Source organism: Tenrec ecaudatus, chromosome 11 (assembly GCF_050624435.1).
Source record: "Tenrec ecaudatus isolate mTenEca1 chromosome 11, mTenEca1.hap1, whole genome shotgun sequence".
Classification (NCBI taxonomy): domain Eukaryota; kingdom Metazoa; phylum Chordata; class Mammalia; order Afrosoricida; family Tenrecidae; genus Tenrec; species Tenrec ecaudatus.
Genome location: NC_134540.1, coordinates 49,000,451 through 49,027,854, shown reverse-complemented (window position 1 = coordinate 49,027,854; position 27,404 = coordinate 49,000,451). Strand labels below are relative to the sequence as shown.

General features: G+C 44.2%; 1 protein-coding gene across 2 annotated transcripts in view; it reads left to right on the top strand.

The window, feature by feature from the left end:
* ENOX1 (ecto-NOX disulfide-thiol exchanger 1) overlaps positions 1-27,404 on the top strand; it is a 483,696-nt gene that overhangs the window by 224,437 nt on the left and 231,855 nt on the right. For both annotated transcript variants that reach the window (XM_075563633.1, XM_075563632.1), the window contains 2 exons: positions 10,683-10,826; positions 11,660-11,797. In XM_075563633.1, the coding sequence (XP_075419748.1) occupies positions 10,814-10,826; positions 11,660-11,797 (151 nt within the window). In that variant the 5' untranslated portion in view covers positions 10,683-10,813. The remainder of the gene's footprint in view (positions 1-10,682; positions 10,827-11,659; positions 11,798-27,404) is intronic.

Sequence of the window (27,404 nt, the reverse complement as noted above, 5' to 3'; positions counted from 1 at the left end):
GAACACTAAAGCAGAGAAATTGATCTGAATGATTAATTAGGAATTATGGTCCTGAATCACTTAAAGAGGCAGATAGTCAATCGTGACGATAGATGTTGGGACAGTGCAAAAATATCTCTTGTGACTACTCATAAATTACCGGGTAGTAATTAATTAAAAGTCTCATCTTTCTTCGAAGCCAAGTGATCGCATTAATCTACATTTTATAAGAATAGCACTGCGTCCTTGAGACCATCGAATGTGTTCAAGATGTTCACATCTGCCCGGGGTGGTGACAGGACTTGTTTTGTAAAATTAGTCACCAGGTTAGGAACACAGATTGTCTGTGCTTAAAACCATTGGATTGGGAGATCAAAGAGATAGATAACATGAAAGACACGGCGTCCTGCATGTTGCGCACTAGGCCAGACAGAGTTCTTTAGAAAAACAGAGCCAAGAAGAGAGTGATGGAAAGGCCGAGATCTATTTATTTAAGGAATTGGTTCACGCAATTGTGGGTGCTAGCAAGTCTCAAATCATCAGGGCAGGCCAGAACACTGGAAACTTAGGTAAGATTGATGTCTCGAGTCAGAAATGCTCAGGGCAGACTGTCAGGTTGGAAACACAGAAAAGATTCCTGTGTTACTGGGAGGCAGAATTCCTTCTCTTGGAAAGCTCAGTCATTGCTTATCAGGCCTCTGACGCGGTGGCGGAGACCCAGCTGTGTTATCAAGGGCGATTTCCTTTACGTAAAGCAAACTGGCTGTAAATGTGAACCACACCTACAAAATGCACTCAGAGCAATAGCTAGACCAGTGTTTGACCAATCCACAGGCACAGTAACCTAGCCACGTTAGGGCACATAATTTAATCATCACAGTCTCTCTCTTCATAACTGGCACCAGGACATGGCTCCTTAAATCATACTTAGTCTTCAGATAAAGCAATAGGAAAGTTGTAGTTCCTTCTCACGTGATACAATGAACTTGCATACATCTGATCATTCGCTCCCCTTTCTCCCAGCTGATCGATCTATTCTAGCATTACAACTTTCCCCAAGCCTTGAAACACCTTCCCCAACAGTGTAGCGAGAAAATCCTCCTACTTCACCTTTTGGTCCATGATTTAACCAACCCAAAACAAACAAACAGTCTATTCTAGCCCCTCCTGCTACAGCATTGAATCTAGAACGTCTGTTTAGTGGTTTAATATCAATAAATTCACATGGATCCAACTTTGTTCCTCCTTATCGTTATTCACTTAATATAAATTCATATGCATCGTCTCCTGATTTCTCTTTGTATAAACTTGAAAACCCAAGGTAGCTCCTTTGAAGTGTTGTTTACTTTTTCATGGGCCGCACATTGGACCTCCCCTTTTAGAACTTTCGTCTTGCTACCCGTCTAGAAGCAAAGTTCCCGGGCAAACCAGCAACGCCTTGGGGAGAGACCATGGTGAATGCTCCAGGCCATGCCAGTGAACGTCCACAGGCAGAGGTGGAAGAGCTGCTTTAACTGGCAAAGAAGACGCAGCAGAAGTTAGGAGCTCAGTGTCTTCAGCTTTATCAGGATTTGCCCATATGTCCCCATTCCAGTTTTCAGGATCTCATTCCTTCTCCATCCTTTTCCATCAGCCCTCATTTTCCTGCAGCTACCCTGCAGGGTTTTGAATTAATTGTCTTTTATAGTTCAGCCAACTACAGCATGAGACTCTGGGTTTGGCTTAAGGTAATCTCAGCTCTGTGGCTACAGAAGATTTGGCTTTCCTTCAAGGTAGAAATGAAAAATGTAAGGTCATTTGTGAGGTACCTGTGCCAAGAATGCAAAGCCTTAGCCCATCTTTTGCTTTCTCTGCTTTGGCCAATTCAATTAGAAGTATCCAGTTGATATTATTATAGGGAGCTGTTTGATAGAAATTCTCGAAGGTATGAAAAATAACAGTCACCCGAATCTTTTCTCTAGCAAGCTGGATTACGTGTCTTGGTGGGGGTAGAGGTGTTGTTGGTGCCACTGGTCTGGTCCTGACGCATAATGACCTTATGCACCACAGAAGGAAGCAACGCTTGGTCCTGTGCCCTCCTCACAATCACCGTTATGATTGTGCACCTTCTGAAAGCCTCTCTATCATGAGGTTGTAGCCACGATGTTGAAGGTCGTCCTCTTTTTCACTGACTTTACAAAGCATCGTGTCCTTCTCCAGAGACTTGCCCCTTCTGATAGTATGTCTAAATTGCATGATGCTAAGAATCATCTTCTCTGTTTCTCAGGGCTATTCTGGCACATTTTTCCTAACATAGATTTGGTTGTTCTTCTGGAAGTGCGCAGTATATTGAATATTCTTGGGCAACGCCAGAATTCAAGGGAATCCTTCTTTGGTTTTCCATGTTCATCGCTCCGTTTTTTCATGCCTAAGAGGTGATCTGAAATGTTGTGGATTGGGTCAGGTCCTCAATGTGACGCCTTTACCTTTTAACACTTCAAACACGTTTGTTGCAGCCGATTTATCCACTGCATGCACTGTTAGACTTATTTTCCTTTTCTTTTTCAATTATTTTTTTCCAGTGGGTCAGATAATCCTAACATTTTATTTATTTATTTTCAAAACCATTTTATTGGGAGTTCAAACCCACATCATGTCATTCCATCGTTCAACCACCTCAAGCAGTAGCATACAACGGCTACCACACTGCTGCTTCCATGAGTGCTGATTGTGGAGCCAACTAAAATTTAATCTTGGATACTTCATTGTTTTCTCCATTAATCCTGGTGTTGCTTATTGGTCCAGTTATGAGGATCTTTGGGTTCTTTATGTTGGAGTGCAATGCATGCTGAAAGCTGCGTGCTTTGCTCTTCATCAGGAAGTGCTTCACGCTATATCCCCTTGTGAGCATGGTGATCGCCATCAAGTCGGTTCCGACTCACGGTGACCCCCTGTGTATCGAGTCAGACGGATCTCGAGGGATTTCAAGGCTGCGACCTTTTGGAAGCAGATCACTTCTTTGGTGCTTCTGGGTGATATTTTGTATATGTCTATGGGCACTCCAGGAGCTAGGGGATACAGTGGTTTAAGCCATTCAAACCCGCCACCTGCTCCATGGGGGGAAGATATGGCAGTCTACTTCTGTCCTAGGCGGTGGCTGTGAGCTGGCATTGACCCAGAAGTCACACACATGCACGCACACGCGTGCACACACATACAGGTGGGGATAGGGTAGGGGAGAGAGACTGCTTGACTTTAAGGCATATGCGCCTATAATTTTGAAAGCTGACATATTTAGGGTATGCCAACAGGAAATCTTAAATTTGTTCTTAAAGCCTTCAATTGATTGGGTGAAGGCCAAGCTATGCCCACAACTGGATGACATAAATAGCTAAGTAGACACGTGAAATTAGTCATCTTTTCAGTGTAATGATACTTTCCTTCAGTGCATTCCAAAAAAACATACTCACTGCCATTGAGCTGATCCTGCTCATTAAGATGGATATGAAAAATGCTGAGAGAAGCTCTAGGCTTCCAGGACACTTGATGAGGGGCCCCTTGTACAGACTCCAGTGACTAAAGTGAAAACACCCATCTGATGCACACCTTCCTGACACAATTGCTGAAGAAAAATGGGTGCATAAGCAAATGTGGTGAAGAAAGCTGACAGTGCCCGGCTACCAAAAGTTATAGTGTCTGGAGTCTTAAAGGCTTGAAGATAAACAAGAGGCCATCTAGCTGAGAAGCATCAAAGCCCACATGGAAGAAGCACACCAGCTTGGCTGACCACGAGGTGTAGAAGAGACCAGTTGTCAGACAACAAAGAGCTAAAAACCGTATTAGTGGGTGCACACCTTCCTGACACAACCACTAAAGACAAATGTGTGCATAAGCAAATGTTGTGAAGAAAGCTAATGGTGCCCGGCTATTAAAAGACATAGCATCTAGGGTCTTAAAAGCCTGAAGATAAACAACTGGCCATCTAGTTGAGAAGCATCAAAGCCCACATGGAAAAAGCAAACGAGCCTGTCTGACCACAAGGTGCAGAAGGGACAAGTTATCAGAAAACAAAGAGCTAAAAACCACCTCCCTGATACGATCAATGAAGACAAACATGTGCATAAGCAAATGTGGTGAAGAAAGCAGATGGTGCCCAGCTATCAAAAGATATAGCGTCTGGGGTCTTAAAGGCTCAAAGATAAACAAGTGGCCATATAGCTCAGAAGCAAAAAAACTCACATGGAAGAAACACACCAGCCTGTGTGACCATGAGCTGTCGAAGGGATCAGGTATTAAGCATCAAGGAACATAAAATCATATCATTGAAAATGTGGGTGAGTGCAGAGCGGAGACTCAAAGCCCAAAGGTAGCCAACCGGACACCCCTTGCTGAGGGGTTGTAGGGAGGAGATGAACCAGGCAGGGTGCAGGGTAGCAATGATAAAGCATATAACTTTCCTCTAGTTCTTAAATACTTCCTCCCCGCCTCCCCCACTATCACGATCCCAATACTACCTTGCAAATCTGGCTAGACCAGAGGATGTACATTGGTACAGATAGCAACTAGAAACCCAGAAAATGCAGGACAGATGACTCCTCCAGAACCAGTGATGAGAGCAGCAATGCCTGGAGGGTGGAGAGAATGTAGGGTAGAAAGAGGGAACTGATTACAGGAATCTACAGCCTCATCTCTGGGGGAGGGACAGCAGAGAAGAGGGAAGAGAGAGACGTTAGACAGTGTAATATATGACAAAAAATAATAATAATAATATATGAACGATGAAGGGTTCACAAGGTGGGGGGAGTGGGGAGGGAGGGGGGAAATGAGCAGCAGATATTAAGGGCTCAAGTAGAAGGCAAATGTTTTGAGAATGATGATGGCAACAAATGTACATATGCTCTTGACACAATGGATGGATGTATGGATTATGATAAGAATTATATGAGCCCCCAATAAAATTATTTTTTAAAAATACCCATCTGAACTGACATCTACAGACCCAAGGAAGCTATAACCCACCCCTGAAGCACAGTAACAGAAAACAAAAGCCAAGTGAAATGTGACTAGGAGAGGTCAGGTTTAAGTTATGTAACCTACAAGTGAAGGGCTATTCCCTGATATTAGTGTACCACAACTGCACACTCACCGGGCGGGGAAAAAGTTGTGACTAATGTCCATTTGGGGAGACGTTGAGCTGGAAGGAAGCAAGCCAACTGCAGTTCATTTGGGGAGCTGAGTAAGACAAATGGTGACCTTGAAGTGATCTGGAAAGCCTCTCAACCAGGGCCATCCGAGCAAAGGAAAGCACAAATTACAGGCTGACTCCCTGCCTCGGTGCCCTGGGCTGCTCGGTGGTGGGGAGAGCAAAGTGCTGTGAGGGCATGTCATTGACATGTTGCTAGTGCTTGGAGAGCCGAAGACAGACGCTGATGTGAGCCACATGCTTCCGATGTTATTGAATATATTTTAGATGGTGGCAATCTCTGTCTGATGGCATCCATTGCCAAAGCTAATCAATGCACAACATGTAAATGAGTTCGCAATTCATCTGGGTAATAGAATTTAATTGTAAGTGTTAAGAGATTGGCTCTAAGTGCAATGTGCTCCCAAAGTTGAAACCATTCACTGTTGAATGATAGACACTCTTTGTCTCTGGCAGCCCGATGGAGGAAGTCCTTCCGTTACAGCATACGCTGTACTTCGCTGGAGGGCCAGGACTGTGTTGAGACCTGGAAGCAACCACCTGGTACTTACCAGTTCTAGAGAGATAGTAGCCCCATCTTCCAGTGTAGTTTGACATCTCCTCAACTGGCAGGGAGATGCTTTTCCTAATACTGTATTCAAAGGTCCTAATTCAGCGGTTCTCAACCTGGGGTTGCGACCCCTTGGAGGTTGAATAACCCTTTCACAGGTGTTGCCCAATTCATAACAGTAGCAAAATTACAGTTATGAAGTAACAACAAGAATAATGTTATGGTTGGGGGCTCACTGCAACATGATAAACTGTATTCATGGGTCACGGCATTAGGAAGGCTGAGAACCACTGTCCTAATTGATCCTTATCTCTAAGAATAAAAAATAAATGAATATGTGAATGAATCATCCATAAATATAACATATCATAAAAGGCCTTACATTAGATATACTGACAGATAACATAAAATTCTAAAATAATTGTGATGACTTAACAGAAATCTAGTTTCAGAAGCATTTCTAAATTTTGTTTTAATCATTTTATTAGGGGCTCATACAACTCTTATCACAATGCATACATACATCAATTGTGTAAAGCACTTTTGTACATTCATTGCCCGCATTATTCTCAAAGCATTTTCTCTCCACTTAAGTCCCTGGCATCAGGTCCTCATTTTTTCCCCTCCTTCCCTACTCCCCCATCCCTCATGAACCCTTGATAATTTATAAATTATTATTTTGTCATATCTTGACCTGTCCGATGTCTCCCTTCACCCACTTTTCTGTTTTCTGTCCCCCAGGGAGGAGGTAATACTGGGAGGGTAGAGGGAGTTTGGGTTGGAAAGGAAGAACCGATTACAAGGATCATGAGTTCTCAATTTATACCTAAATAAAAGGAAATATTTTTGTATTGCTTTCATTAAATGTGCATAATTTTTAAGGTATCCATTTAGATGATGTTTGTATTACAATTCAACTGTTGAAAGTACTTTCAAATATATATATATATATATATATATATATATATATATATATATATATATATATATATATATATATATATATAAATGTTATATGTTTGTGCATGGGTAAGGATGGAGAAGCTATACAACTTTATAAATTGTGTGATACAAGTGACTCTTAGTAACTTCTATTTTTGTCATTTATTTTTATTTGAAAAGTGCTCCCGTCTGGCCCCATCACGCTGGGCGAGACACTGGGGGCACAGCAGAGCAGCAGGGGGAGCAGAGTGATGAAACCCCTGGGAATACCAAAAATAGACTTTGGAGACACAGTGTGGCACCCCATCAGACTCAAATGGAAAGCACTCTTAAAAGCCAACAAACAGACCTTGAACTATTTATAGGCTTTTCCCATTTTGTCAGTGACTGTCTTTTTGCTATTGTTATTTTGTTTTTGCTTGGTTGTTATTGTTTTGGTTTTGACTTCCTTTGTTGTTGTTGTTTTTGACTTTGCCTGGTTTTTGCACTTAATAATGTGTCTGCATGGTCTATCTAGATAAGATAGGCGGGATAAATAATTTGGAGATGAAAACAATGGGACCAATGGTTCCAGGGAGCGGGATACGGGAGAAGGGGAGGTAGGAAAAAGGAAGGGGCGGGGTGGAAACCAACCCTGGGACAAGGGAGCAACAAGTGAACTAAAATCAGTGGAAAGCAGGTTATTGGATGCCTAGTGGGGCTCAATCAAGGGCAATGTAGCAGTAAGGAATGACTAAAACCGAATCAAGGCCTAAAATGATGATGGGACAAGAGGAAAGTAAAAAGGAAATAGAGGGGAAAAAACAGGAGGCCTAAATACAGGCATGTACATAAGTAAATATATATATATAATTAGAGGGGAATAGAACTATGTACTCATATCTATATGTTAAGAATTAAGGTTGCAGATAGACATTGGGCCTCAAGTGCTTCCGTAACACAAGAACACTTTGTTCTAACAATCTGGAATTCTGTGATGCTCACCTTCCTGACACGATTGCTGAAGATAAAATGGATGCATAAGCAAATATGGTGAAGAAAGCTGATGGTGCCAGGCTATCAAAATAGATAGTGTCTGGGGTCTTAAAGGCTTGAAGATAAACAAGCAGCCATCTAGCTCAGAAGCAACAAAGTCCACATGGAAGAAGCACACCAGCTTGTGTGATCTTGAGGTGTCAATGGGATCAGGTATCAGGCATCAAAGACCCAGAATAAAACCATACCCAAAGTGAGTGGGGCGGGGACGTGGAGTGAAGATCCAATGCCCATCTGCAGACAATTGAACATCACTCACAGAGGGGTCACAGGGAAGAAATGAGCCAGTCAGGGTGCGGTATAGCACCGATGAAACACACAACTTTCCTCTAGTTCTTTGGTGCTTTCCCCCCCCCCCCCACTATCATGACCTCAGTTCTACCTTACAAATTGGATTAGACCAGAGCATGCACACTATTACAGATAAGAGCCCGAAACACAGGCAATCCAGGATAGATAAACCCCTCAGGGTCAACAAGGAGAGTAGAGATACCAGGAGGATTAGAGGAGGGTAGGGGTGGTGGGGAGAAAACGGGAATCCATCAGAAGGATCAACCTAGACCCCCCTCCTAGGGGGATGAGTAACAGAAAAGTGGGTGAGGGGCAACAGAGGGTGATGTAAGATATGAAAAAATAATCTATAACTTATCAAAGGTTCATCATGGAGGGCAGGCGGGGAAGGGTGGGGAAAGAAATCCAATCATATCAGGGGCTCAAGTGGAAAGAGAATGCTTTGAAAATGGTGATGGCAGCATATGTGAAAATGTGCTTGACACACTGGAGGAATGTATGGATTGTGATAAGAGATGTAAGAGCCCCCGATAACAGTATTGAAAAAAAAAAAAAGAAACAAAGAGAAGTGCGCTGAGAAGAGAACGTGCATGCATGTGTGAAACACACTGGAACTGCAGCGGCTTTGTATGTTTGTAGGCGCACACGAGGGTGCTTCAACAAGTTTGTGGAAAATGGAATGAAAAGATAATGGACTTTTTCAGTGAACTTTTTTGAAGGTGCCATGTGTGTGTGTGTGTGTGTGTGTGTGTGTGTACCTTCTTCCCATACATACACAGGAGGGTTAGTCCAAAAAGTATTGCTACACATTCATAGAACATTTGTTGAACAGAATATCAAGATGTTTCTCAACATAGCTTCCATTTAGGTCTATCTACTTCTGATAGCGATGACTCCACATCTCTACCCTCTCGCTAAAGTATCCTGTGCTCTTCATTGAAAGTGTTCCTTGAGCTTCAGAAACCAAAACAAATCTGAAAGGCAAGGTCAGGGCTGTAGGGTCAATGAGGTCAGGTTGCCCTGGATGTACTCTGAGAACAGGCCTTGCAGCCTTGAAGAATGAGCAGGTGCATTGCCATGATGGGAACAGAACCCCCAGTAGCTATTTGCTTAAAACTTCTCCATAATAAGCCCTGTGGTCATCTGTTTCCTTTGAGAAAAGGAATAGATATTAACCCTTGGGACTCTCCACCAGAGTCACTATAACTTTCAGAGGTGATCTCTCTGCCTTGAACCCAACTGACCCGGAAGATGCTCTGGGAAGAGGCACTGCTTCCATTGGACTTGCTCTCTGGATCATATTGGTAAATCTAAGACTTGTCCCCAGTTCTGAGTCATTTAATCCATTCACCATCATTTGCTTCGATCTTGCTTAAAACGCTGATGGGAAGATCACTCTTTGAGATCAGCTAACTGATCTTTAGGCAACACGTTTGGCACCTATCCAGCTAAAAGCATCCTGAGGCCAAGAGACTTGCTTAAACCTGAAAATGTTGAACCATGCCAGGTTGTCACTTCAATAGGCATCGCTTCAATTCTATGATCTTGCCCCACCGGTGGCTGGATTTCAGTAAGTTTCCTGATTCATAAAGGCTGATGGTCTTCTATCAAAGATAGAAGTTTATTTCTGAGGTCTTCGTTAAGACACTTCACCCATTGAAAACCTGTTGTGTTGGTGTTGTCTGTGTGACAGCATTCTGATAAACTTGTTGCAACACTTTGATGATTTGGGAAAATATCCAGTTGAGCTTTGTTCACATTTTTTTCTTAGCTCTGACCATACGGTCCTTTTATCCCCACCGTACACATTGTATTCCCTCCACACACACCCACACCACCCAAGGTACCCTCATGAGACTTACAAGTGACAAAACTTGTCTGCAGTCTTCCACTGATCACACAGACTGTTTGAAAACCTTTTATTTGGAATAAAGCCATGCATGTATGAACTCGAAACCCAATAGCAATGTCTTACTTACCCTGGTGTCTCTGTGTGTGTGTGTCTGTGTGTGTGTGTGTCTACGCTGCACAATCCTAGGGGACCTTCAGACTAAGCCTCATTGTGAACAATTCACCTTTATCTCCGCACAGCGCCCGGGAACAAGAGCGGCCCGTGGCTGCCGTTGCACCCTCTAGATCTTTTGTGCAGAGCATGTCATTTTTGTCTTGCTCTTTGCCTTTCCTGATGATTAGAATTTGGATACACTCCTTCACCAGCCTGGGGTGAATGGATTCTTTGCCTTTCCCCCCCCTCTATTTTTCCCCTTCTTCTCTGAATGCATTCACAGATGACCGTCTTCCAAAATAACAACATCAATTAATTTTTAACTTAAAAAATCATATTTAGTTCCAAGCCGGCCCTCTCCATTGATGTGCAGTGAGTGGAGGAGGCTGTGCCGGGGCTGATAAGACCCTGTTTGTGAATCCTCTTCAGTCAGAAGCCAGACATTTGACACGTGCCTCAACGCGCTGCCTATTCAGCCAGCCCTTACTCCAGGCAGGCTGACCCACACACCTGAGCGGCAGGACAGGGCTGAGTTGGGAAGCAGCATCCCTTGTCAGCTCATCCCTGGGAAGTTGTGATCTGTTATTTTTTGGGTAGGTGTGCATGTGCGTGTATGTAACAGTGCACAGTTTCTCCTCTGCAGACGTTCTTAGTTCGCTCTCATGTTTTCTCATCATACCGTTTCCCCCCTTTTGCAGAATCGGATGATCCCTGTGGGGACCCCACCCTCAGCCAGCCAAGCGCCCCTGCCGCTCAAGATGCTCATGATCCAATAGTCCATGTGGGTGGACTCGAGAGCATCACCCAGTGTCCCCAGGAGCTTTCTCAGATGATGGCTGCAGGTAAATGCTGATGGCCCTCACGGACACATCAAAGCATTCCGAGTCCTCCCTGGACCAGCTGGCCTGGCAGCCGGGACCTTTAATGAAGGTGGGGCCAGCCAAAGTGGAGCTGATGAGAGTCAGAGCGCCTGAAGTCGAGTTTGACACCTTTTGCTGTCTTCAGCCTTGTACTGTTTGCTGTGTGTTTTAATTGTTGGCTTGTTTATGCTTTTTTGGATTTTTTTTTTTGGATGGGATATTTTACTTCATGAGAAGTGTTTGGAAAAACTCCCTCTAGGAGTGGTGTCTTAATAAATGGTGTTAAAAGGGTGTTGAAGGAGGGGATATACCATGTAGTGATACTTCATCCGTTCATTTGGGGCCAGTGCCACAACTGGACCACAGTTTTTCTTGGGAGTCTATTAGATGGTTGGAAGACAGGCCTGCTCCAGAAATCTGCTTGGTGGAGGGGAAATTATCTTGGGTGAGCTTGGATCTGCTAAGCCAGTTGACTGGTTGTGACAAGTATTCCTGCTTTGAGTCTCAACCTTGTCATTTAACTAAGGCTGCTTCATGGGACAAAGAAAGGAGTCTGTTTTTTCCAGGGGTGCCTCCTTTATAATGCAGACAGATATCATTAAGTCTCCCCAGAAGGTATTCAGAAAACCTTTATGCTTATGTTTGGAGAAAACATCACTTTAGATCCCCAGGCGTGTGCGTGTGCGTGTGCGTGTGCGTGTGCGTGTGTGTTGAGACTGCACTAGTTGAAACCTCACATATCTGGGAAACGAAATTTCCTCTAAAACAAACATCCTTGCCTATTGACTCTAAGTCACTGTTTGCTTCTCCCACAGCGGCCGATGGTTTGGGGAGCATAGCAATAGACACGACCCAGCTCAACATGTCCGTGACAGATCCCACCGCCTGGGCCACCGCGATGAACAACCTGGGCATGGTCCCCGTGGGGCTGCCTGGACAGCAGCTCGTGTCTGGTAAGCCATCTACTGGGCTGGAAGAGGCGTGCAGCTAGGCCAATGGGCCGTGTGTGACCAACCGGTGCCCACTTCCCTCTCCTTCCAGCAGGTGTGGAGCATGGTCGTTGATTTATGACGGAGGCTTGCTTGGCAGGTTACCCTTGGGAGCCTTTACCTGCTCATCTTGGCCTTCTGCCTAGTAGCTGTTCCCAGCCTGGTCCACCCTTACTCTTGCTGCTTCATACCATCTCTCTCGCCATGGGCAATGCCGCTCTGCAACATCGGTTGGTTGCAATTTTTGGTTCATTGATGGGGCAAACGGCTAGTAGGTGCCTTCCAGTTTGGAAAACGCTGCCACGTGCCTGGTGCCTTTGGATCCCACAGTCGTCCTTGAAGACAGGAAAACGCTTACTGTTGTTTCTCTTGCTGCTGTTCCCACTTACCCGTGGGGAGACAGAGGACCAGGCCAGGCGGCTTGTCCAGCCTCAGAACAGCAGAGTGAGAAGCCCAACTCCTGGAGCATGACATGGCACCGCGCTTGGCCTCACGCTCCATGTATTGGGGAGGGGAACGTTTTGAAGTAGCACAAAGCGCAGTTTAACTGGTTCATAAACGAGGGAGCGCAAACATATTGGGGTTTCTCCCGTGATCTGTGGCTCCTGCTTCTGGAAGCAGAATGAACATGCTCGTATGTAAGTTGTTTCTCTGGAGGGGAGCCTCGCTAACCAAAATGAAAACATAAACATAGCCCAGCAGCAGGAAGCAGCAATTCACCAGAAACAGCCAAGCCCACTGCCCTGATGTTGAGTCTAGCTGATAGCAACGCAGTGGCTCTCAACCTGTGGGTCGAGACCCCTTTGGGGATCAAATGACCCTTTCACAGAGGTTGCCCAATTCATAACAGTAGCAAAATGAGAGTTATGAAGTAGCCACAAATATAATTTTATGGTTGGGGGGGTCACCATGACATGAGTAACTGTATTAAAGGGTCGCGGCATTAGGAAGGTTGAGAAACCGCTGCCCTACACGGTGTCTGAGACTGTAAACCTTTATGTGAGCAACATTCTCATCTATGTCCCGAAGAGCGGCTGGAGGGTTGAACAGACAACCTTGTGGTTTGCAGCCTGGTGCCCACAGAAACAGTTGGTGTAAATCAGTACATAGAATCAGGTGCTAAGTGACAATGCAGGCTAGTAGTGCAGTCATTTCCAGAAGGCTCAGTCCCTGGGGCTCTGAGGGATGATGTTAGACAGGCAGGAGTTGCACGGTGTCTAAAGAGAGAAGGAACATTTGCATGTTCACCCAGTCACTCATCACTCTATTCACTCAGCCATGGTCACTGAGGGCTCCCCTTGCTGTGCGGGTCCCAGTGAGAAACAGATTTGGCATGGTCCACGAGGCCCCAGAATTGGCCACGTTTTTGGAGCGGTATGCGGTTGTTATGGTTATTCTGAAAGAAGAGCGATTCCCTGCGGAGCACCAGGTGAGCTGAGTGTGATGGCGGGCACCACGGAGCAACGGAGAGGAGATGGTGTGCATTCGCTGTGGTCCGCTCCTGCAGACCCGTGTGCTCTGTGCCCATTAACCAAGCATTCGTCAGTCATAGCCAGACATGGACAATTACAATCCGTCTGCCGCCATGTGTGAACACATGTGGCAATGAATCTCTGTGTGTGTACACAGGTGTGTGGTGTACGAATATACACATATGTACATATGTCACACAGCATGAAAAAAATTAGAAGGAGAAGAGAGTGGGTGACAGGAGAGATTGAAAGATGAAGTTACAAAATAGCATCCTCAGAACACTGATCAAGTTTTCCAAAATGCTGTAACATGTATAGAGTTGGAGATTAGTCTGTGTATGTGTGTGTGTATTTGTACATGAATGACATTTTTTGTGATTGGAGCATGTAGATAGCCAGACCCTTTGTGCCTAAAGCTGATCTAGAAAGACACTTCCTTTTAATAACTCCAGAGCATAGATTTGTATTTTGCCACCCAAGCTTCCCTAGCTGCCTAATTGAAATATTCACGGAGCAAAAATTACTTCACTCCTTGGTTGCCCCTCTGTCTTCTCTCGGCAGACACAGCACACTCTCAGAGTCAGCCACAGCCTCAAAATTCATTATTTTTGTCCTGTGATTTTGAGTCTTCTGACATTTTAACCGTGACCAATTTATGATTTTTCCTGCAACTTACCATGGAAAGAGTTACAGCCCTACTCGTTATAGAAGATTTACTATATCTTCCCTGAATTACCTTCTCTATCTCTTGTATTAGTCAAACCGCTTAAAAAAGGGCTTGTGCCTTTCAGGCCCTCGCTAGCCTGCCCGCCATCGTGCCCAGCCTGCCCATTGAGCTGTCCCTTGATTTGCTCTCTGAGTCCTGGGTGGGGCTGTTACCACACTTGGCTATTAACCAGAGGGTACAGACTGGAGTCTACACAGTGGCACCTCAGAAGCATGGCCTGGCAATCTACTTCTTGGGAGGGGTGGAGACCGCCCATTGAAGGCCCCATGGAGCGCAGGTCTACTCTAAAACACAAGGAGAGGGTCACTGGACATTGGAGCCTGCTCAACGGCAGCTTGTAAAGTATTTGCTTTGTGCTGCGGCATCCTTGTCACTTCAGAGCCAGATTCTGGTTTGTTTTGTGTGTTTTCTTCTAGTCTGTGTTTTATTAAGATGTTTCTAATTGTATTAGATGTGAAATTTAGTGTAGGCACTTGTGTCAACATCTTAAATGATTTTTTTCCATTTTAGTAAACAAAAAATGTTAAATACTCTGTCAAACTGCCCTGCTGATGTAGACGTTATGATTTTGGCTGCTAATCTCAGGGTCAGCGGTTTGAAACCACCAACCAGTCCATAGGGGAAAGATGACACTTTCTACTCCTGTCGTGATTCCAAACAGTAATGCCATCACTGCTTGTCTCCTGTGAGGTTTGCAGTCTGGGAAGCCCTCGGGGCAGCTCAACGGGGTCACTGGCCGTCCGAACCCACTCTGACAGTGAGGTGGCGTGAACTGAATCTGTCTGGGTTTCCGTAAATAGTCTCCTCTTCACATTTAGGCTCTTTGCTGTTTTTTTTTTTTCCCACTCTTACTTGCCAGGTTTCTATGGAGAACAGATTCTCCCTGAGCATGTTCTAGTTGCTGTAAAATGAGGCTAGTAGCTATTCCACGGGTCTGCGGTGGAACCAAAATACCACTTGCAGTAACCTGGTTTGCAGAGTGACTGCTCGTGGTACATATGCATTAAAGACTAGCTCTCCTTTCTGGCCCCCCCAACCCTAAATAATATTATAATGAGCATTTCCATGCCCGAGCTTTTCAACACTTAAGACTATTTCCCTCAAATGGAATCCTGTTGTAGAACTAGTAGGTCAAAAGAAATGAACATCTGAAAGATTCTTGTTAACTATTGAACAATTTTCAAACTAATACAAATATGTTGGAATTCTAATTGGAGAAGCAAAGATGCCTTCTTACTTTACCTAAAATCCTTTTATAATTAGCCTTGATGAATTTTTCCCTTCGTCATCATCGTTTTCTACTCATATGTCCTCTTGTTAAGTAGATTATCCTCATTCTGAGCCCATTTATCAGGCAGAACTCTTGGTGATTTTATCAATTAATCATTTATTAAGAATATTAATGTTTGGATTTCATATGCCCCCCCCCAAATAGTTGCCTAGTCTGGTTTTTGTGTATTTGTTTATCTTTTGCCTCAATGTTGTTTTTGTGTATTTCAAAATTGTAGAATTTATATTTAATTTTTTTCTTTATGAGCTCTTCTCTGGCTTCTCAATACTGAAAAGATTGTTTTTCTCTTCAAGTTATATATGTAATTCTGATTTCCCATATCCTTTTGCATTCACTTCCTTCTTTCATCAGAAATTAAAATGAACTTTTGGAGTATTTAGTCTATAGTACTCATCAATTTTTTTTATTCTGTCACCACATTGTTTCAATTCTCACCGCTTCACAGTAGATTTACGTGTTCTGTAGGCTGCTTCTCACCCAGGCAGCCCCTCTCTCGTTCCTACAGTAGGGCAGGCCCTGCTAGAGGAGCACTGTAATGTTCCAGAGGGATGTGCAGAGTATTTAATGCAACCTTCTGTCCAAGAAGTCCTCTCTGTAACACCTCTGACATGATTATGGAGAAGCTGGATTTTATGAGCACTTGGCTATCTCCCAAAGTTTCTGATATTACTAAATGACCAACCACTCTTCCCATATTTGTTAAAATTAAACTGACACTAAATCCCATTGCTCACTGCTGCTTCAATTTACTGAGAGATTAAAATTATCTGCAGAGCAAGGCACACATTTTTCAATATCCTCCGATGTTATCAGAAGACTTTCCCAGGAAATCAAATCGCTAATTACTATCACCTCATGCTATTTGCTGTGCCATTGCATCTTCCCACCGCAATACTGTCTCTGTTTGCTCCCCTTCCATCTCCACCCAGAGGGTCTCCACCAGGAAGTAACTCCCACATTTTGTGAATTTCCTTGCATGAAATTTGTTTCTTATCCAAAATGTACCATTACACTGTTATGTCCAAGCCCTAAATATTATCCACCAAAGTGTTGGATTACCTATGAGATAATATTTACCTCCATGTATTTCTGGTTTACTTCTACCTTTTCCCACATGGAGGAAGATAGGACTCTCTACTCCCATAAAGAGTCAGAGGTCTCAGAAACCACAGGCACCGTTCCACCCTCCCCTAGTGCTGTGCTGGGTTGGATGTACTTGATGGCCATCAGTCTGGTCTGGTTGGGTGTTTCGAATTTGCAGCCTTTGTATTGTTAGATCTGTTTCTATTGTCAATTCTTGGAACTTGGTAAAGAGTTGGGCTTTCCGATCTGGTTCAGTAGAATCCATTGACCCACAGGGGTAGTTGAGTAGGGTAGATATCATGATAAGAATCTCAATGAACTAACAACTGTGGGAAAACAAGGATTTCACAATTAAGCTGCCTACTTTGTAGCTGCTTTTCCCAGTCTTTACTACAATAATCGTTGCATGGGAAAGTGTAGAAGGGTGGAATCTGGTATGTAGAATTTCCAAATATAGGAAAATTTTCAGCAGCAGCAGCTCCTCTTAAGACATTAGAATCTAGCCATCTAAACCAGAGCTTTCCTCTGTGGCCTTGCCGAGTTCTACTTAGTGTCACAGTCACCTGAGGTTTCAAATTGATGCTCTTGGGGCCGGGTGCTGCCTGAACCCATTCTTGTCCTTTTCCACGAGGCACACCATTTCTTCCCAGGATCCTCTGCTCAGGGAGTCAAAAGTTAAAATCCAGAACATCAAATCCTTGGACCATTGACCAGGGTGTGAATAGTCTTGCTCTCAAACAGAGTGCACTGGGAAGTTGATTACTATAAATAGTCAACTCACTGCCATCCAGTAGATTCTGATTCATTGAAACCCTACAGGGAAAAGTAGAAATGTCCCTGTGGGTTTCTAAGATTCTAAATTTTTATGGGAGTAGAAAGCTTCATCTTTCTCCCAGGGAACAGCTGGTGGGTTCAAACTGCTGGCCTTTCAGTTGGCAGCCCAATGAGTAACCCATGACACCACCTTAAAAGTCAACATCTTACCCTTTGTTTTCCCTTCTTACATATTCATTACTTGCTCTAGTTTTTATTATTTTCTCCTAAAGCCAAGGAGGTTGGTGGCAAATAAGAGGCTAATCATATTGAATACAAGAAGAGAGAAAATGATCTAAGCAAATGGTCCTGATTGAGCAAACCTAAATAGTGGTTTCAGTGACTTAAAAAACAAAGGAAAGAAAGCAAAATTGAAATAGACTTGGAGTCTTTAGTGACAAACAAGTTCAATTCAATGATAACAACAAAAAGTTATGTAAAAAAGATCTAAAATTGATTGTGGTGGTGATTGCACAATTCCTGTTAGTGTATTTACACCTTGAATTGCACAGGACGTGAATTATTTGTCAATAGAATGGTTAAAGGTAAGTAAATAAGTAGAAGTTGGCAGTTCAAATGTGCCCAGCAGAGCCACATAAGAGACAGCTGGTGCTCTACTTCTGTAAGGTTATAGCCATTGAAAGCTGTGTGGTGCGCAATTCTGTCGTAAACACATGGGGTTGCCATGTGTCGAGATCAGTTCCAGGACAGTGGGCCTGGTTTGGATTCATCTAGCCCTGTGAATCGCTCCTTGACTCATCCCTGGCTATTTCTTCTTCAGAAGCTCGAGAGTCACCTCTGTCGCTGCCTTTGTTTCCTGCCACCATGAGAAGAGCTTAACGTTATGACGCCTGTAGAGGCCTAGCTGGGTGACAGTGTCCTATCTGTCCTCTTCATCACACCCTCTGGTCACTGTTGCCTAATTCAGTTTAGTTCTTCTCTGCATCCTCAGAACTTGTCCCCTCAGTTTCTTTCTTGGGTCGTTTAATCCTCCCCAGAGCACCTTTATCCTCTTTAATAAGCCCACAAGTATAAAGAGGCATTTGTCAAAAATCCGTTCATCTCCTCAAGCATCAGTCTTTTTAAACTGGGATTTACTGAGCCAGATGGTGTGCTGAATCCTGGGAGTACCAGGCATAGAACTTACTCTCATGCTGTAGAGTCTAGTGGGAGAAATGAAAGAGTGAATAAGCAAACACAAATCGACATGATAAGTGGGGTGCTACTACTGGATAAAAGGTGCTATAGGATGTCATTGAAGATTACTAATCATGAGAGGACTCTAGTTAGCGTTGTGTGATTTGTTGGGTTTTTTAATAAAGCACTCCTGTGAGGTCTACAGAGAACTGCTGGAGCATGGGAAGGTTGGGCACAGGAGAGCAGGGGGGGTGGCACTTATCCAGATGAGAAAGAAGAAGAACAAGACCAGTATCATGTCGGTGGTGGTGATGCAGGAGAGTGAATACAGGTGGTGATACAGGAGAGTGAATACAGGTGGTGATACAGGAGGTGGTGGTGATGCAGGAGAGTGAATACAGGTGGTGATACAGGAGAGTGAATACAGGTGGTGATGCAGGAGGTGGTGGTGATACAGGAGGTGGTGGTGATACAGGAGAGTGAATACAGGTGGTGATACAGGAGGTGATGGTGATACAGGAGAGTGAATACAGGTGGTGATGCAGGAGGTGGTGGTAATGCAGGAGGTGGTGGTGATACAGGAGAGTGAATACAGGTGGTGATACAGGAGTTGGTGGTGATGCAGGAGAGTGAATACAGGTGGTGATACAGGAGGTGGTGGTGATACAGGAGAGTGAATACAGGTGGTGATACAGGAGGTGGTGGTGATGCAGGAGGTGGTGGTGATACAGGAGAGTGAATACAGGTGGTGATACAGGAGGTGGTGGTGATGCAGGAGAGTGAATACAGGAGGTGGTGGTGATGCAGGAGAGTGAATACAGGAGGTGGTGTTGATGCAGGAGAGTGAATACAGGAGGTGGTGGTGATGCAGGAGAGTGAATACAGGAGGTGGTGGTGATGCAGGAGAGTGAATACAGGAGGTGGTGGTGATGCAGGAGAGTGAATACAGGAGGTGGTGGTGATGCAGGAGAGTGAAGGGACCCATGGGACCTTTACTTGCGGAGACAAGGAATTGTTGACTGAGTCCTTGTAGAGTGCTAGGAAAGGGAAGAAGCAAAGGGACCCCGACGTGTCTCAACTTGAAAAGGGGGTAGGCTGGCCAGTCAAGGACAGGAGGGGTGTGGACAGATGGTGGACTTACTTGAGGATAGGCTGACATTTGAGGGCCCATTGAAAGCAGATTGGCAATAAGTAATCAGAGTTTGGGACCTTGAGCTCAGAGAAGCTGGAACCCAGAGGTGGCCTTGGTCAGCATCAGCATGTGGGTAGTCATTTGGTACATGTAAGGAATTTCCTGCCTCACCAGCCTTCCCTGAAAGCAGAGCTCATCCTTCAGCTGCTCAGACAGGTGTCAGCCAGGCCTGCAGTTGTGTCATGAAACCTCTCCGTCTGTTTCCCCTCTTCGACCCACGAGGTTTCAGCCCACTACTAGGTTTCCAAAGTTGAAAATGAAAGAAAGGGTCATAGTTAAAACACAAAGTGTGTGCATCTGTACTGGAGACCACTCTCTAGTCTACAGAGATGCTGAGAAGAGCCATCTACTGCTCAATCCCCCACGTGTTCATGTTCCTTTCTGTAATCGCTGCGGATATGGGTGGCGACTCACTGACACGGGCACGATAAGGCAACGCAGAGAGCTTGGTGTGTATAGCAGGGGGGGGGGGCTCTCGATAACGCTGACACTCCTAGCGCTCCTTGGTTTTGCTTTCCTTCTCGCTGAAGGACTTCTCATTATCAAGTGTCAGAAAACAAGTAGGCCCCTGACTTGTGTGTCCCAACATATGTACCTGATTTCATGGGTTTCGGACGGTCCTTTCACATATTGCACACTTACTTCCCCCCTTCCCCTCGGGACACCAGGGCAGTGCTTTGCTGTCATTCCATCACTCCCACATTACTGAGGGTTTAAGATGCACCATGTGTTCTACTGGCACAGAGAAACAGCGAGGCTCGCAGCAGGCAGGCGATGCTTTTTACGGAGCCGGTGTGGTTCCGAAGAAGCAGAGCTAACCCGAATAAGTGCACAGAGACTTTTTCTATTACAGCTGTGGGTGCTGCATGAGCAGGGAAGGGGGAGCTGGACTTGGAGATACTGAGAGAAGGCTCAGAGAAGGCTTCTCCTGGAAAGAGAAATTAGGCAAAGGCATGAGCGGTGGGTTTGAGCTGACCCAGTAGCTTGGGAGAAGAGCGGGAAGCAAAGAGGAATTTGGCGAGATGGGCGAATTCTAAGAGCAGAATATGGCACATGCAAAGGCTGAAGTTAGGGGAGGTTGGCTCTTTCAGGAGCTGAAAGGGCAGGAGATGTGGGCAGAGTCAGTGGTTGGGATGGGGTCACATTGGCTGGTACTTATAATGAGTCAGGAGAGATGGTCTGGGGCCACATCAGGCCTGCCAAAGGAAAGGTTGCTGATTTTATTTGAAGTATAAGCTTCAAATGAGGCTGCAAAGCAGGCAAGTGATCTCTGACTTATGTCTCTTATTTAAAAAAAAAAAAAACAACCAACAAAACCCTAAACACCATTTGTTGTATAGACTGAAGACTATTGTGTATATATGAATGGCCAGCGAGGAGACTGATGTACATTTCGAAGGCTGCCAAAGGTCCAAAAAGAACTTGTGGCGACTGGACCTACCGAGAGAGAGTAGTGGAGGTAGTTTGGGGCAGATGGACTCAATTCATTCAGGTTGGGCTCGGGTACAGGGCCCCACCTATGAGCCAGGCACTGCCCCAAGGCCTGGGGCACACGCACCCTCCTGAAACTGTCGGTCTAGGGCTGTCATCGTGATGTGTGCGCATCCACCGCTTGTCTTCAGAGAAGAGACTTCGTAAAAAAAGTGCTGCCCAGAACATGTACTTCTCTGTGTCTGGGCCATGTATTGTAGCCGACAGTTGACATCACTTAAAATGAATCAAGCTTGTCCTCCAGAAACTCCCCACGAAGGACAACAGCCAACAGCCTACATCCCTGCTGGCTAAAGATGCGAAGATGAAAGTCCTTGTCAGGTACTCACATAATATCATACGGGGAGGTGAAATATACTAGTCTTTCCCTTCCATGGAACAAAGAACATAAATTTATTTGCTTCATATTCAATTGACTTCTTCAGAATTGTCAATGTGCTTTTGTCTCCTTTCTGTGTATGCCCCCACTTTTCATCTTCCACCACGCTTTGCCTCTTGGCTCGCTTAATCTTCATTTGGTCTATCATCTCATGATATAGGTCGTAGTCATTAATTAGCCTTCCAAATTGTTTTAGTGAATTTCTTCTGCATTAAACTAAACCTGATCAAAACATTTTAAAATAAGTGTATGTAAATTTGCATGCATCTGGATATATTAAATATACACATATAACTCAAGAATGTGCGATTTGTGTGTCCTAACCACACACATTCTTATTCTTCTTGGTTCCCTATTCTTCCCCCTTACACAGCCCAGAAGCATCAGTAGCTTTCGCAGCTCGGTGGTGTGAAGGGAAATATTTACTTTCCACATTGGAGAATTGTATCATCCCCCGAGAATGGACAGAATCATTCTAATGCAAGAGGGCACAAAAGAAAGCCAAACAGTTAGATTATCATGTGAAAATTAGCTTAAATGTCCCTATCCTGATGCAAGTGAGTGTGTGTATGCATGTTCACATAGTACTATATATTGGATTTTTGTCAAAGCATTTTATATGTAAAAACGAAATAATTTCATAGCAATTTCTCCCTTTCTTGTTTCATTATTCTGGAGTCATATTAAATGATTCAAGCTGTATACTTCATTCTTGAGGGGTAGCTGCATCCCATTATGTACTTTTATGATTTGATGATCGCATACCTAATCAATTGTGCTGAATGGTAAACTTCTGTGGGCAAGAACCGTGTCAAATTCATCTTTGTCTTGCTTCTGCCAGCAAACACAGACGCGGAGACTCAGTGACTACATCGTTGAATATACTCTTAGGCATATTTGTAGAAATAATTATATACGTATAGCTAATGCTTGGAAAAGCTGCTTTTATAATGTGGTCTTTGGACTGTTCTCAAGTATAGCTTTTATGTCTTTACTCACAATAAAGCCTCTTTATTGGTTTGATGTCTGAGATATTTTTTTCCCTTACAGTTTCCCATTATGTTTCCAGATGAATACTTTTTTTCTTAACTTTTTGCAGTGAATTGGGTAAAAGTTTAAGGAGAAAATCAGTTTTCCATTCAACAACCCATACCCATTTTGTTTCATGTAATTGCGCAATCTCCACAGTGCAGCATCAGTTCTCCGGTGCACTGTGTGTCCCATGTCCATGCTGTTGTGCGTGGGGCCCCTACGGGTCGATTCCTTCTTGCCTTCTGAACTTTGTCCTTGGGGAAACTTCTGCTAGTTTGATCTCAAATGATTAATGGTTTTAAGGAGTGACTATCCTACTCACTTGCGTGACTATCCCCATATAGATCTTTGGCTACAATTTGAGACAGGAGGATGAGTGCATTTCCAGGCCTGACGAGTGTCTACTGGTCATAAGATCAGAGATTCAATATGTCTCTGACCAGTAAGCCTGCCTTTGTTTTTATTATTGTTACTTTGAGTTTCAGTTCACATTTTTCTCTAGCTCTGTTCTGGACTTACCAAAGGGACCCATTTCAGAGAGGCCCATAGTAGTAGCTGGACAACATCTAGTTCTTCTGGTCTCAGGATTCCAGTTGACTGTTCTTCATGCTTGTTTAAAATGGGACTTTTCATGCCTCTCATTATCATGTTGTTACTTGAAATCAGGTCAATTCCTCCACATGGCGGTCTTGTAGATATCAGAACATTGTGCTATTCAATCCTGTGATCTTTGCTATGTCTGAAACCATTGTTGAGACTCAACATCTTGTTGAGAGTTTTTATGCCTTTTGCATTACCAAAGCAGCTTGTCTAGTGAATATCCAAAGTGCCCAAAATAAGTAGCCACAGTCTTGTCACCCTCAGGATGATTTGTTCTTCTGAAAAGGACAGTAATAAAATCAGCAGTTATTGTGGGTTAGGCACTGGGCTGCTAACCACAAGGAGACACTCAGTATCTCAGAAGAAGCCCAAGAGTCCTCTGTGGAATAAGCCATCAATTGTTCATATGGAAGTGCTGGTCGAAGCTGTGGAAAATGAAAAGCCATTGAGAGCCAAAGTATAACCTTGCGTAGAGCACACCCCTCTTTAGAGACCATCTCAAGAATAGATTTGACCCTTAGAGCACTACTGACTGAAGACCAGACAAGTTGTGGGATAACACCAAGGACATCATACATAAACCGAGAGAGGGAGAGAGAGATACCAAAACTGATCATGGAAGACACACTGAAACTTGCTCTGGAACGTTACATTGCTAAAGTGATTGGAAGATATAAGGAAGTAAAAGGAGACTTCAAAAGGTGCAGGAGAAGGCAAAGTGATACACGGGAGTATAAAACCTAGAGGTAGAAAACCAAAAGGAGGAGGAGACTTGTCGGGCTGACGTTCTTCTCCAGCGGAAACAACTAAAGGAAACGTCAACCTCCAATTACCATATCAGGTGTCCGATAGATAGATCATTGAGTGCTGCCAGAGCATCACAGGAGCGGTCAGAAATCCACGGAATACAAAATAATTAGTTGAAGATAAGCCATTTCAGGAAGTAGCAGATAATCAAGAACTGATGGTATTGAAAGAAGTTCAAGTTGCTTTCTGGGAACTGGTGAAAAACAAGACATCAGGACTGGGTGGAATACCAATTGAAATGTTTAAATAGACCGATGGAATGCTAGAAGCATTCGTTCCTCTACGCAAGAAATCTGCAAGATAGCTGCCAGGCCAATCAAGTAGATGAAATCCATATTTGTGCCTACCTCTAAGAAAGGTGATCTAACAGCATGCAGAAAATTTTAAACAATATAATTAGTGTATCATGAGAGTAAAAATGTGCTAAAGATGATTTTTAAATAGTTGCAGCCATACGTTGAACTGCCTGTAACTCAAGCTAGATTCAGAAAAGGATGTGGAATAAGGTATATCATTGTTGATGCCAGGTCAATCTTAACCAAAACAATAACAGGAAGATGTTTACGTATATTTGATTGACTGTGCAAAGGCATTTGACTGTGTGGCCCTTTACAAATTATGGATAATGTTGGGAAGAAGGGGAATCCAACAATACTTAATTGTGTTCATGGGAGAATTGTACAGAGATTGCCAGAATGTGACAAGGGGATACTGCATAGTCTAAAGTCAGGAAAGGTGTTGGTCAAGGCTACACATTTTGCACATTTATTCAGCATGTATGCTGAGCATACAGTGTGAAAACTACGACTATAGGAAGAACGGCTCAGCATCAGGATTGGCAGACGGCTCAACAACAATCTCTGGTATGCAAATGACACAACCTTGCTTGTTGAAAGAGGACGTGAGGCTGTTACTGATGACAACGAAAGAACACAGCTTCATTATTAATCACACCCCAACCTCAACAACAGCGGCTTTATAAAAGATCCTTGATCTATAAACAATATCATGATAAACATAGAAAAGACTGAAGTTGTCAAGGAATTCATTCAACTTGGATTCACCATGAATGTTCCTGGAGGCAGCAAGAAGTCAATCCCCGCATTGCACTGCACAGAATCTGCAAAAGGCCTCCTTTCAGTGTTTACCAAACAAAGACGGCCCTTGGAGAACTGAATCACGGCTGACCCAAGCCATCCTCTTTCGGTCCCCTCCCATGCATGACAAAACCAGCCAACGGATAAGGAAGAGCAAAGAAGAATCGATGCCTCTGAATCATAGTGTTCATGATGAACTACCAGAAAACAAACAAAACTGTCTTGGAAGAAGTACAACCTGAATGCTCCTCAGAAGTGCGACGGCAAGACTTTGTCTCATGTCCTTTGTACATGCTCTCTGGGGACAGTCCCTGGAGAAGGGCATCGTTCATGGTGCAAGGTCAGGGAAAAGAGGAAGACCCTCAATAAGAAACATTAACACAGTGACTACAGCAATGGCTTCAAAACAGTAACGGTGACACGAAGGGGGCGTGGCCAGGCAGGACTTGCTTTGGCTGATCATGCGGTTGCCATGAGACAGAGCCACCTCAGTGTCACCTAAGAACCACAGACAACAGCCCTCTCTGTGAATATACTCCAACTTCACCCTTTCTTACCTTGGGCATCGACACACACACGCTTGCGTTTTTAATGGACTAATGAACTCAGTTTCCCTCTTCATCACGGACACGCACTCGCTCTTCTACATGGTCGAGTTCTCAACGGTGCGCTTCACTTTTGAAAAGTATCTGCATTCACGGCAAAGGGACAGAGGAAGGAGAGATACCATAGCCATCTCGCTCCACTGGGTCTTTCTAACCACGAGGGCATCTTTAAAGACATGTTCCTCACTTCTCTGAACAGCCCCCTCGTGACCTCCATCAGTTAATGCATGCTAGCCCTTTATTCCATCTCAGCAGGAAGAATCTGCTTCAACTCCCCAGTGCAAGGCGACTGAAGTCTCCACAGGGGACCCCTTGCAGACTGAATCACTGCTGATGAGGTTCTCACCAGAGACATCTTTATACGTTGTGCAATCACTCAAAATGCTCATTTTATATTTTCAAGACTCAGTGGCCTCTCTCTCGGAAACCATATATTTGAGAACATCTTTTTGAATTTGTTCATCCCCAGCTGTGAGGAAATACTGCCTCATCATGGGTTGGAAAAAGGCAATTTAGAAAAATAATAGAGGCAAAATGATGATTTGGTCCTCATCTGGATTTTTGTGTCATCCTGGCAGGGACTTGGCCAGGAGAAGGGCAGCCCAGAAACCCTGCAGGGGCGCAGGGAGGGTCACAATGAGTAGTGGGATGACATTGGGGGCTTAGTGGTCTGCCTGCTTTGCTTGGTCACATGGAGATCAGTGGTCATAGGCAAGTGGCACAGATTCCTAGACTCTTGCTCTATCTACCTCTCAGAGCAGGGTGGGTGCCCAAGCTTCCTGAAAGTTCCAAAGTCCTCTGAGATAGAACATGACACTGAACATTGAAGAACATAAGCTGTTAATATGTACAATGTTCCAGTGACTAGCGTCTGGCTAATAGCTCGATTATAAGAATAAAATAAAGGGGAGATAGTAACTCTTGGCAGTCCCTTTCACAGTAACCACAGGAAGGGTTTCGCTATAATTGGGGTAATCTTTTTGGTGGTGATGTGTTTTGTTTGTTTGTTTGTCTGATTATTTGTGTGTGTGTTCTCTAATGGCTCCAGAGGGCCCCTGCAGAGTTAATCACACACAGAGCCACGTGAGTGATCGCAGAGAATTCTCAATAGGAACACTGCTCATTCTAGGCCTTGAAGAAACAAGAGAAGGGAAGGTACATTCCTGTCCGTTTCCAGGTCTTGGCATACCAGTGGGATTTGCTGAATCGCCCGTAGTCAAGGACAGATGTAAAGATAACTATGAGGGATTTTCAAACATGTTGGTGGACCGGAATCAAAAGATTGAATTTTTCCATGAATGTTTTGAACTTCTCCCACGGTACTTTGGATGCTAAAATCCTAGGAAACGAATGTGAGCATAGCTTTCTAATCTCAGTTCAGGTAAGATGACTGTTGTGTGTGTGTGTGTGTGTGTGTGTGTAAGATACTGTTCTGTTGTGTTAGTGCTGTTGGGTAGGTATTAACGCCTATTGACATGACTTACAGCACAGGAAACATGACAGACCTCGGCCATCTTCCCAGCCATGTCTTTACTCATTGTCAGAGTCCATCTGGCTGAGGGTATTCCTGCTTCTCCCTGATCCTCTCTTTTCCAAATGTGCTGTCCTTCTCTAGGGATAGGTCCCTCCTGTAGCATTTCCAAAGTACCTCAGATGAAGCTTTTCCATCCTTCCTTCTTAAGAGAATTCTGGATGAACTTCCTCTAAAACGGATTTGTTCCTTCCTCTGGTAATCCAGGATGTATTTGACCTTCTTCCCCAACATCGTAGTTCAAAGGCATCAGCTCTCCTTCAGGCTTCCTTGTGAATGGGCCTGGGAAAGTACCAAAGACACCAAACAAAAGA